Genomic DNA, 12840 nt, shown 5'->3' with positions numbered 1-12840 from the left:
TGCAATAAATTGAATGAAATTGTCAGTAAAGGTATTTATAATGATACAAAATATTTAGATTTTAAATAAATATGAATGAATAAGCACAACTGTTTTCAACATTGCTTTTAATAACAAATGTTTCTTGAGCAGCAAATCAGCTTATGATTTCTGAAGGATCATGTGACACTGAAGACTGGGGTAATGATGCTGAAAATTCAGCTTTGCCATCGCAGGAATACATTTTAAAATATATTAAAATAGAAAACTTATTTAAAATTTTAAGTGTTTTACAATGTTATAGTTTTAATGTATTTTTGATTAAATAAATGCAGTCTTGGTGAGCACAAGATACTTCTTTTAAAAAGAAAAATGACATCAACATTTTTATTGTTAGTGTAACATGGGATTATGGGTAAAAACTTTACTTCCAGCACATACATTTACTGTATTTTAATTCTACTTCCTTAGATTCAAATTCAGATTACAAATCTGCGTCCTGTTTGCTACCTCAATTCAAATTCAAGAACTGAATCCACATTTTCAAATCAATTCTAAACAGGAATCAGTGAATTCATAAATAGTCTCAGGTTGAGGGTGCAGCACAAAATTCATCATCAGTCACAACATGAATTTATGTCCCACCACTCCAGCATATATTTTTTAAAAGCAACACTTTAAAGATTCAGGATATCTACACTTAACATTGCATTTATAATCTCTGGAGAGTCCAAGCAAGAAAAACGTTTTTCCACTCCGCTCTATTGAACCACATAGCTTCACTTTGCAAACAGCATTTTGTGTTTTAATTGAATTCATTTAATTTAATTTGAATTTTATATACAAACAACTCATTAGCATTAATTATTTCTCAGTAAAACAAGACATATACTTAGGTGATGTAGTGCTTGAATGATTAAAATAAATGGCTCATATTCAGCACGTCTGGAATACTAAATCATTTAAGGACAATGTGAATGGCCATTAAAAAGAATGTACCAAAGAATATCATCAATTTCTTAGCGAGTAATTGTTGTTACATAAGGCTCAGGACTTGAGCAAGTCAGGAACGACCAATGAAGCAAATCTAGAACGAAAAAAAAATTATGCAACTTCATCACCTTTGTGTATTTCCCCTTACAATTTTCAGTCGCATCCCTGCAGCGTTATATGTGAAGTACTTTGTGACAGTAGCTTCTAATCCCACTCTTGGCAGAAACTGATTTTCTAAGGAAGCATAATGAGACGTGCCACCATCTCTGATATGTTCACCAGCAAAACCATCACAACGATCTCGGCAGGAGCGTCGCAGCCTTCGCCTAATCTGTCTTCAGATGGATGGTTTAATACGGCAGTCCAAAGAGCCCTGTGCCTTCGGCGTGAAGCTACATCAGAACGTGGGCACGAGGCCCCAAAGCCGTCATGCTAAACGCTAACCACTTCTGAAGATGGGTTTGATGTGCTTAGAGCTCTGAACTGAGAGATTATACAGGGAATTTATTTCAACACCCTCCGAGACATTTTTTTTTTTTTTACCTCTAGCATTGAAACGAGCACGGCTTCAAAACGAATCTCAACTAACACAAGGGGTGCTGGGTTTCTGTGACGAGTCATAAGCGAACACAAGCGAGTACTGCAAGCAATTTGTTCATCATGTCACATTACCGGAAAACCGGTCGCATATGCATCGGCATATTATGTACACTACCTACCAGTCGAACATTCTCATTCTTGTTGTGAAAATGTCAAATCAATACTAGATTATATTTCTTCAGATCACACACCTCTTTGAATAGATTCAGCCTCAGTAGCCAATCAAAGACAATAAGACATCCATTTAGTTTTTTTAACTAAAATATTATTTTTGTAAAGAAAGTGATATGCATACACAATTTAATGTCTAGACAACTCATTTAAAGTCTTTAAGCAGAAGTCTCTACGTATGAAGGCTTCAATAATCATGACGAAAGTAAATTCAGTCAAATTTAGCATTCAGACTTTTGACTGATAGTCATTGCTAAATAAAGTACAGATCTTGATAAAAAAAGAATAACAAAACTAAAAAAAGTGTACTACTGTAATACTAAAAGGTAAAGTTAGTAACAACCAATGTTGTTATTGCTAATTAAAACAAACTATTAAAAATTGTTTTAATTCATTGAAATAAAATACAAATATTAGATAAAAAATGAAAATGAAATGAAAATTATAAACGTTGTTTTGGCAACTAACTGAAATTAAAATAAGGTTATGTTCACAATTAAAAATAAAAATGACTAAAGCACAAAATTACTAATGGCATCTTGGTAGAAAAATTCATGATAAGCCTTTTTAGCAAACATTGGCATGGTCAAGTGCATAAAACGGTAATTATTTTCTCTGTCGATAATCGTACACAACAATTTTGGTTACAAGTCACTTTTTTGAGCATCAGACTATCCCACACCTTCAAATAAAATAAAAAAGTGACAGGTTAGACATTGTGCTTTGTACCTGGAATACTCTGTCTCCTAATGGCCAGAGCGCCATCTGGTGGCCTGGAGGGATTGGAGTGTTTTGTGTAGGGCCCTTCATCTGAAAAAACACAAACAAACCAAGACATTTGAAAACCACACACAATGGTTTTCATTAGCAAAGCCACATTCTTTTTTCACATGCAAGCAACATGTACACAAAATCAAAGACACCAAAGAGAAGTGGCTTTCTTCACCAGAAAAGATAGCTGCCACGTACACAGCTATTACAATGGCCATCACGCTCTCAAAAGACACATAGCCTTCAAAAACTGTCTGAGGCTGTCAGCTCTTCACGCACACACTCAAACTAAAAAAAACACACAGACACTCTCAACACGTTGCACTCCCCTGCCAAACACACGTTGAGCAGAACAGAGACCTCCCATCTGTGATATATGGTGAGTGCATCAGTGTGAGCAGCTATAGCTGTGGCCATCCGATTGTGTGCTCTGATTTAGAGCCGTGGAATACTGAGCAAAAGCAGTGGGAGTTCCGTCATAATGGAGCCCTTAAAGAACAGCAGGACGGCACACTGAGAGCACTGTTTACTTTCACCGCAGTGGCAAAGCACAGCGAGACTGGGCAGCAGATCACGCATATGTGGAGATGCACGTAGATGCCCAAGAGACCGTGTTGTGTGTGGATGGATATTTATACAGTGGGGAAAGGATAATAATTATGAACATACTGTATCCCATCATTTATCAACATAAGGGGGCTGCAGTGTGTTACTAGTAGGGCTGGTGAGGCATGCTATTACTCTTGCTGGGGTTAGAGATCTGAACAAACTAACTAAGCTAACCGTAAGTATTAATGCATTACATTTAGTATGGAGTTAAGCAGTAGCGCTTAAATCAGAAGTTAACATATTACAAAGCGGATAGACATTACAGTTATAATCCTCTAACTCATTGACAAGTTAAGGCAATCCATGTTTCATGCGGTAGGGGGCGCTGTTCTAAAATAGTAAAGCATCTCTGGATCCAAAAATAAGCAAAAAAGAAGATCTGATCATCTGGGTAAACCAGGAGCGGATAGAAGTTGCTTATACACAACAAGTAATGTGATATACGTAAATCAAAACTGCCTATGTTTCCCACATGTCGAACCCACGAAAAGGTACAGGACTGTCCAAGCTTTGGGAGTGTTGATGGACTCGATTTACTCAATCTATGTTTTGATCATCGTTCTGAATCCGATCCGACAAAAAAAGAAAAGAATGAAAGCTAGAATAATTTATTTTTGTTTAAAAGCAGAGGCTCTGTTATTTCTTTTGATACGTTCGCCGTTTACATATTCATACAGAACATTCTGGTGGCTATGAATATGACCAAAAAAGATTGCTCTGACTGGCACATTTTTTTGAGAGAATGCTGGCGGGGAAAAAAAAGTTAAGCCTGATTATATCATTGGCTTTCTAGGACTATTAATGCACCATTGTATATTTTAATATGTCTTGACTGCAATATGAATATGGTAATTATATGCAGATGAAGTCTTGAATAATAATGTAAGGCACACACGTGCACACACACATTGTTAAAGTTGTTAATTATTAAATTACTTTGACTGGAGGCACAAAAAACTTGATCGGGACATCCCTAATATAATATAATATAATATAATATAATATAATATAATATAATATAATATAATATAATTAATTTAAATGGTATACAGAGCTACCTTTGAATGGAGAAACAGAGTAGACTATATAAATGAGACATACGTATTATGATCCATGAGCTTTTTTGACAGTTTCACTAGAGATTAGAGCGAGCGTCTGATGGGCAATTTATTCTTGATCATCCGTCATGGTCAGTTTGACTTTACTGTGGTCAATGGGCTGAACACAAGAGAGCTCCAAATGAAAGCAACATCCCACTCATGCCTCTTTCTGAACCAAAGGCATAAGAAGCTCTGAATCAGCCTGTATTAAAAATACCCCGTCATTAATAAGTCATTTCATGGAAATGAGGGGAGGTCAAAATTAAGAGGAACCTTCTGAAGACCACAGGGGATGGGAAATAAGTCTTCTCCATTTTCTTCAGTCAGTTAACAGCAACTCCTGGGGCATTTCTGTGTCCAATCAAATGCACCACATTGTTAAATTAATGAATAGGCTCTTCACTAAAGCTAAAGTACTATGCGAAATTAAAGCATGAAAGAGTGCTTTTACTCATGGAGATGAAGCTGAAATTAGAAAAACACATTCCAGCTAAACAAACATGCAAGAGAGGTCTAAAAATCAGAGAGCAAAATGGAAAAATCAGGGATTCAAAAGCAAAAAAAAAAAGTAAAAAGAACATTGTCACAAAAAAATTATATATATATGTGTATGTATGTATGTATGTATGCATGCATGTATGCCCAAGAATCTCCAAGAATATTGAATGAAAAAATAAAAAAACACAATAGCCTACATTAAATAACACTAAAATAAATAGTTTTTTGATGATCAATCAATGCTGTGGTGCTTATGAATTTAGACTCTAAACATTATGTACAGTATAAAATTAGTTTAGCACTTGATGACAGCAAAAGTATTCAACAGACAAAACTAGAATCCACAATTAAACATCCAATATCATCTGCTAAATATTGAATGTTATTAACAAAACATTTCCCATATCTACCAATTATATATCCCGTTCCTTAAAACATTTTTTTTTTTTTTTCACCAGGGAACATATATGCAGCAGCAGCAGCAGTTTGTTTTTATTTCGACAAAAGTCGATTTGACACTGGCATTTACATTGCCAATAGATCTGAAATGAATTTAAGATTCAATCGAGCTTACATACCCTCAATACAATCTGCTGGGTAGTTCTTGTATAAAACAAGGGTCTATTGACTGGCACTGCTCGCCGACTATGACGACAACCCGACTGCTTGCACCTCCCCAGAGACCAGAGCAGACAGACTCATTTAAAATGCATAGAACTGTAAGCCCACAGTGTCTATGAACTAGCTGGTGTGTAGAGACGTCACTGTCAGCCTCCTCACAACTGTCAGATATTACTGATGCAAGGGATGATCAGAGCAACAGAGGGGTCAGTAAATGTATTATTGGCACATCCAGGAATCAGATTTCTCTGAATTTACCGCAGGTTCAGAGCTGAAAGCATCATGGGATGAAGTTTACCTTTATCTTAAATCCGATCATCGACTTCAAACACGCTTATAGCGCCATTTCGGAAAATCAACACGGGCGAGAGCGTGGGAGCAGATTTATTTGTTTTTAAGTGAAAAGCAAGAATAATCCATCAGCGAGATGCAAAATTCTCCTACACTTGAAAGTTTCAAAGCATTTCATGAACGTCTACTACGCAGACGTGTAAAACAGCATGTGGGTGTTTTTCATACAGTAGCCCAAGGCTTTGCTCTTTCGTCAGTTCATCAGTCGTTTAGAAGAGATGCTGCTGCTTTTATTCATAGTAAAATTATATTTGAAAAAAAAGAAAAAAGTTTAGCAACATGGATTGGTTTAGCTTCATGCATTTCAGAGTGTATTCACACTAGCACTTTTGCTGTGAAACAAGTCTGTGTCAAGTTGGGATGGTTTTTGATTGGTGAGAAAACAGTTTAGAAATGTTATAAATTAGAAATGTTGCCTTGGCAATTAACTGAAATAAACAAAATCTCAAAAACTAAAATATATATAGACATATATATACACACACACACACACACACACACACACATACATACATATATATATATATACATATATATATATATACACATATATACATATACATATATATACATATATATATATATATATATATATATATATATATATATATATACACACACACATATACATATATATATACATATATACATGTACATATACATACATATATATGTATGTATATGTACATGTATATATGTATATGTATATATATATGTATATGTATATATACACATATATATATATATAAACAAATATAAACATATTTACAAACCAATATGATACCAATATTGAAATATGATTGGAATCCCTTCAAAACAGGAAAATACAGTTAAGTCACTGCAACATTTTCAGCGCAAGTCTGTCATATAGGTTATAAAAATGATAATGAGAACATTATAATTATGTGCTTGGGACATGGATTTTAATGGTAAGACTTTGGTTTTTGTAATCAGGCCCTCAAAAATTATATAAAAACTTAAATTTAGATTTATCAGTTATCGGCTTTCAAATATAAAAAAATTATCGGTTATCGTATCAACCAAATTTTTTTATCTGTACATCCCTAAAAATGAACAAAACTTAAATTAAAATGAGAACTAAATTAAAATCAAATTAAATTAAATTAAATTAAATTAAAATGAAAACTGAAAATATAAATTCAAAAAAGTAATAAATACTATAAATAGTATATATAATACTAAAATAACTGTTGCAGAGGCGGAGTTTAAGCAGACTAAATGATTGGAGAAATCTAGCATACGTTACCAGGAAAAAGTCTGTCATTTCATGATAGGATCAGAGTTATGACATTTTGATAAATTAAAAAGAAACGCATGAATGAATCACTCTCAATAAGATCAGAAACATGCATTTTAGAAAATAGGGTACATTTTCAATTCACGCAAACTTTTAATAATTGGCTTTCGTCAAATCGGATAAAAGTCAACCAAAGCGGGGTCATTTTTTCTCTTTTTACCCACTATTAAAAGTGTTAGAAAGCTGAATAAAATATTTGGTGGAATAAAACTCTGGTTCAGACCAAGAAATCCAACTAAATGTCACCGTCTTGTCAGTGTCTGGCACAAATTATTGAGACTGAGATACAAATCAATTTCAGTGTCAGTGAAATGTGTGGTGTTCAAAAGCCGTTGGATCTCAACGATTTTTCCCTTTTTTCCTGAATCTGGGTTACAGAAATGGAGAGAGACAAAATGAATGAGAGCGAGAGAGGCTCATCTTGGCATCTGAGCTGAAGGTGTGAATCAAAGTGGCTCTCACCTGTCTAGGTTACACCATCACACAAAACACAGCCCTCCTAATTAAAGTCTCAGTGCTTGTGATGTGCAGATCACACACACACACAGAGAAATAAGGTGGTACAGGAATCATAAGACAAAGATGCATGTGCAATAAGGAACTGAATGTAGACCACCAGGAATGCAAGCCTTTGTAACCTTCCTATTTGACAAAACACATAGCAGATGACAGATATTTGTACAGTTATAGACATATCCAGCAAGTCACAGTTGGAAATTGATGCAAATTAAGTTAATTCAATTTGCACATTCCTGCTAAACAAACATACAGAAGGGTCCAAAAAGCTAGAGACCACAATGAAACATCTGGGAATCAAAATCTATAAAAAGCAGAGAAAAAAGTAAAATGAAGGAACATTACGACACAAAAATGAATATTCCAGCTTATTAAGAATTTGTAATAAATAAATAAAAACAATTAATTATAAATAAAAAAAAACACCAAAACCAATAGTTTATTTAATATTAAACACATGCTGTTATGCCAAAGTAAGTTGAGGCATCTCAATGTTATTCACATTATGAAATTAGTAGCTTTGGTAACACTTTACAATACGGTTTAATTTGTTAACATTAACTAATAGTGAACAATACTCCTAAAGCATTTATGAAATCTTAGTAGATATTCATTTCAACCTTTACTAATACATTATTAAGATCAAAAGTTGTATCTGTTAACATTAGTTAATGCACTGTGAACTAACACTAACTTTTGTATTACCTAACATAACAAAGGGTAAGAAATGCTGTAGGAATATATTGTTCATTGTTAGTTCATGTTAGTTATTGCATTAACTAATGTGATATTATTGTAAAGTGTTTCTTAGCTTTTTATATGACACCTTTCTACAAACTCAAGGTCGGAGGCTATAAAGCCTAATGAAAAAAACAATGTACAAAAGAGCAGTGACAAAACTATTGTGCTATTACTTTTCTTTATTAGACTTTTCAAATCAGATTATATGGGCAGAAAAAGCAGAACCATGAACCACTCAGAACTCCATTTCATCCACAAATGACACCTTACCTTCTTGACAGTGACATTTTCATAGGTAAGCACCACTCACATTTTAAGAACAACATAAAAATCTAGCTTCTTTTGTTATAGACAGATACACATCATGACAGACCAGGGCCAGATGTGAGAAGTCTTGTGAGGAACCAATCAAACATCACAAAAGCTCAGCTAGCCAACCAATCAGCTTATTCAGCCACGCATCTTGGATCCTTCATATTTCATTATGCAGATGACATCCAGGCTTGACTGGATAGCTTGAATGACTGAATATGCATTCGTCTATGATTCAAAGACCTTCAGAAAAAATTATGAAGGCAGAATTTTTTTTCCCTTGGATTAAAAAAAAGTAGCTTGCAAGAGAACACAATTTCCACATTAAACATGCCATTTTCACACCAAAATTTCATCCCAATTCTGACAGATTTGACAGTTTAGAGAAAACAAACCCGCACAGCAGGATATTAATTAACCGTATTAGCCAAAGCCTATTTTCAGCATCCAATCGCTCATTCTCCCAGTGTCACCATCCCCGGTGGTACTCACCGACGTCACCGCGGAAACCTCTGCTGACACCACAAAGAAATGCCATTGGGTAAATATGCTCTACAACACCCAGGGCTCGTCTGAAATCCACCTCTCCCACTGGAATTCAAGACTAGCAGTGCCAGAGATCTTCAACCTCCACAGCTGTCCAGCATCTGTTTTCTGCATAGTTCAGCCCTGTATCCCAGCACGTGGAAATGTCCACACAAAAACGCTTATACGCACACACACACAAGCTTGAGGAAGCAAGATGTTGTTCGGATGAGTGCACCGGTAGGTTCTGAGGCAGTGGGTGTATTAAAAGTGCTGATGATGGCCCAACATTTCACTTTTTCCTTCTCTATTCTAAACAAAACCCCAGGGCATTTATGCACTCTAGATTAAAGACGCCGCAAACCAAAAGTCGTACCATTAGAAAAGTTCTTAAGAGATCAACAAGTCAGCTTGCTTCTTTCCACCGCCGACGGTCCAGGTCGGTTGATGACGCATCCTGCGAGTGCATCCCTCGATACAGGTGGCGAAATGAATAAATTAATAAAACCCTGGGTCTCAAGGTGCCAAGCATTAGCACAGACCGAGGTGAGTCGAGAAATTTCGATCTTACAGCACTAGGAAAATGGAAATGAGAGGGTACGTTTGTGCATGGCAGAGAGAGAGAGAGAGAGAGAGAGAGAGAGACACCGATAATGGGACAAGATGAGAGACGCAAGCAAAGCGGCCGTCACGCTGTCAGGTCACAGCATGCTCGCTCATGCATACCAGTACATTCATTTGGAGAGTTGGAGGACATGAAAGCAAGATATAGGAACACTTCCTAAAAGCTTCCTAAAAGATCTGGAACTTCTGCAAATTGCAAGCTTGACAAGCTTTTCCAAAAAAACCCTGCTAGCAGACTAAATAATTTGCAACACAAATGGCAACAAGCGTACGAATGCGAGGCACGATGGCCTTAAAAATATAACACGACATTGCTATTGTGATAGGAACAAATAATAAAAAAGATATTTTCAACTGTCCTCAATAAGAACTACAGTATTTTTGTACAAAACGACTTCATAAAGTGTGCGCTACCTCAGGGAAGAGCGAAGAAATGGCTCTATTATTTTTAGCTGTGATCTCAGTCTGTGTAAAGTGGGATGACATAAAGTGCACCCATCCCGTTTCAAAGACTGGAACTACATCATACATAAAGAGAGCAACAATCCCAGCATCCTCCTGGGCACTGTGGAGGAGTGTCGGGCTGTATCCTCCTCTAAGTGGAGAGGCGGGACAACCTGGGATTAAAAGTCCTGAAGCAGTCAGTTCATGTCACGCTCAACCACTGGTGGGTCAGATGAGGAACTATAGTCGGGATGAGGGAGGCATCAAGGATAAGATAGATAAGAAGGAATGAGAGAGCAAAGCATTTAGATCTTCTGAGAGGGTCTAAATGAGACTCTCAGACTCATAACCAGTTCACTGACCATCTGATGCATTTTGCTGTGGCAAAAATGGCAAGAATTTTCTCAAACTAGTCTATAATGAAAAAATAAATAAGGTATTTTCAACATTAAATGTACAGAGAAATGCAGACTAAGGATGCTCAGGTCAAAGGCCATATATACTTACCCAAAAAGATTGGTACAAACCAATCACCAGAACAAATCACAGTGAAGAAGACTTGTGTCATTGATTTTTACTCAACTGTATGATTTAAATGTACATGTATCTTTCTATTCAGGAGACTCACTTGGTTGTTGTGGCCAGTGATCTCCCGGCCGTCAATAAAACTTCATTTCTACAAAGAGCAACTTGGGAGTCGTGTCAGGTACATGCTGCGCAGCTGAGAAATAGATTCTACGCTCAAAAGACAACAGCAGAACATCAAAGTGTGATTGAGGTAGTAAAGATTCTACACTCAAAAGACAACAGCAGAACATCTATGTGTGACTGAGGTAGTGGTAGTAGCTTCTTGACGGGATGTCGTCACCTAACTTCAGGGAAGTACTGTATAGTATGTATTCAGGGAATTACCTCGAGATACTGTAGTTATTATTTTTAACAACTGCAATTTGTTTAAATTGTCCGTGGTGAAGAAGTCAGATTAAGTAGGTTGTATTCGATATAAAGAATTTCCACGACAAGTCTCCTTGGACTTCTTTTATAGCAATACCATCAGCTTATTAAGAGTAAGAGATCCAGTTCAGTAAGACAAAGTTGACTCGTTTTAAAGACACAAACTCTGAAAACTTTCCAATGATAAAAAATTTGCAGTGTTGCTCTGAGAAAATATTTGGATGGATTTTTTATATATTTCAAAAATACAGATCTATTTTGTGGTTTTATGTAATAATATCACAAAGCTAATGTTTACACGACAACGATGTACTAAAAACGGAAACGTTTTTCCTTTGTGTTTTTGAAACGTTTTGCGCACACACGACAAAGTTGTCACAATGATCCTCGTTCACACGGATCCGCAAAAGTGACTAAAAACGTTGAATTATGCATGCCAGGCCAGTAGTTGGCGATGTCACTTTGTAAACACTAGGCGCTTATAGACTCAACACATAATGCGCATGACATCACCGTGTTCACAAATTCACATTTTTGTAGTTAACATGGAGACGATAATGGTATCGTTTTCAAAAACTTGCACTTGTTTTCAAAAGTTTGCGTTTACGCATGAAAAATCGTCCGTTTTTAGTTGAAAACTGTGTTGTGTAAACGCCCCCTAAAACAAAATGTGACAAAGTTGAATTATCAACATCACATGATCCTTCAGAAAATCATTCTAATGTGCTGATTTGGTGCTCAAGAAACATTTGTTATTATTATTAGCATCATCAATGTTAAAAACAGTTGGGCTGCTTAATATTTTTGTGGAAACCATGATACGTTTTTTCAGGATTTGATGATGAATAGAAAGGTCAAAAGAACCACATTTGTAATAGAAATCTTTTGTAACATTATAAACGTCTTTACTGTCACATTTATTTACTGCATGAATAAAAATATAAATATCTATCAAAAATAAATCTTACTGTCCAGTATATGTTTTGTTGTTTTAAGTTGACCTTTGGATCCTCAGACCCCAAGCAGAACACGAGTGTTGACTTCTCTGCAGCATTTGATCATACGGCTGTATATAATTTCTAAGAAGTGCGCAGACATCAGAGCTATAACTCAACCTCTGGTCAGCACCTGCTGTTGTTACTCCACAGAGGGAACATCTAGGAAAGAAGCTTATGTGATCCTTCACTTCTCTGGACTCAGTGCTGGAGCTGCAGCTGGTGGTTCAACGCACATTCAAACACTTTGACCCAGCCTCCATCACTGAGCTCATTACTGGCCACACTGGACCCAGAGCAGCAGCTGATCTCAGAGTAGGTCCATGTGGTTTAGTCAGTTCAGTTGGTGGTCAGCCAAATGAAGAATATCAGAAGATAAATGAGAAAAAAAAAAGTGCTCTATAGCACGTGATCACTCTTTGCAGTTCTTCGGTCTTGGTACATGTGATTTTTCCAGCCTATTAAAGAAAAAAAAAAACATCACAGTGATGTAGAAGTATGCAAAACAAGACAAGACAAAATAATAAACAAAATCAAATCAAAACACACACAAAAAAACAAAACAAATTTGTCTAGTTGTATGGTTTTAATATTTTAAAATAAAGAAAAAAAACCCCTGTTAAACAGCACAATGATGTAGAAGTGTGCAAAACAAAACAAAAAACTGAACAAAACAAAACTAGTTCGTCTAGTTGCACGGTTTTTAATGTTTTAAATT

The 12840-nt window shown here is 35.8% G+C and overlaps 1 protein-coding gene across 16 annotated transcripts in view; it reads right to left on the bottom strand.

Moving 5' to 3' along the window:
- The window catches only part of grip1 (glutamate receptor interacting protein 1), a 226674-nt gene that overhangs the window by 69479 nt on the left and 144355 nt on the right, over positions 1 to 12840 (bottom strand). For all 16 annotated transcript variants that reach the window (XM_084110706.1, XM_084110709.1, XM_084110716.1 and 13 more), the window contains one exon: positions 2473 to 2553. In XM_084110706.1, coding sequence (XP_083966832.1) covers positions 2473 to 2553 — 81 coding nt within the window. The remainder of the gene's footprint in view (positions 1 to 2472; positions 2554 to 12840) is intronic.

Source organism: Abramis brama, assembly GCF_963993115.1.
Source record: "Abramis brama genome assembly, chromosome: 4".
Taxonomy (NCBI): domain Eukaryota; kingdom Metazoa; phylum Chordata; class Actinopteri; order Cypriniformes; family Leuciscidae; genus Abramis; species Abramis brama.
This window is presented reverse-complemented; position numbering and strand designations above follow the sequence as displayed.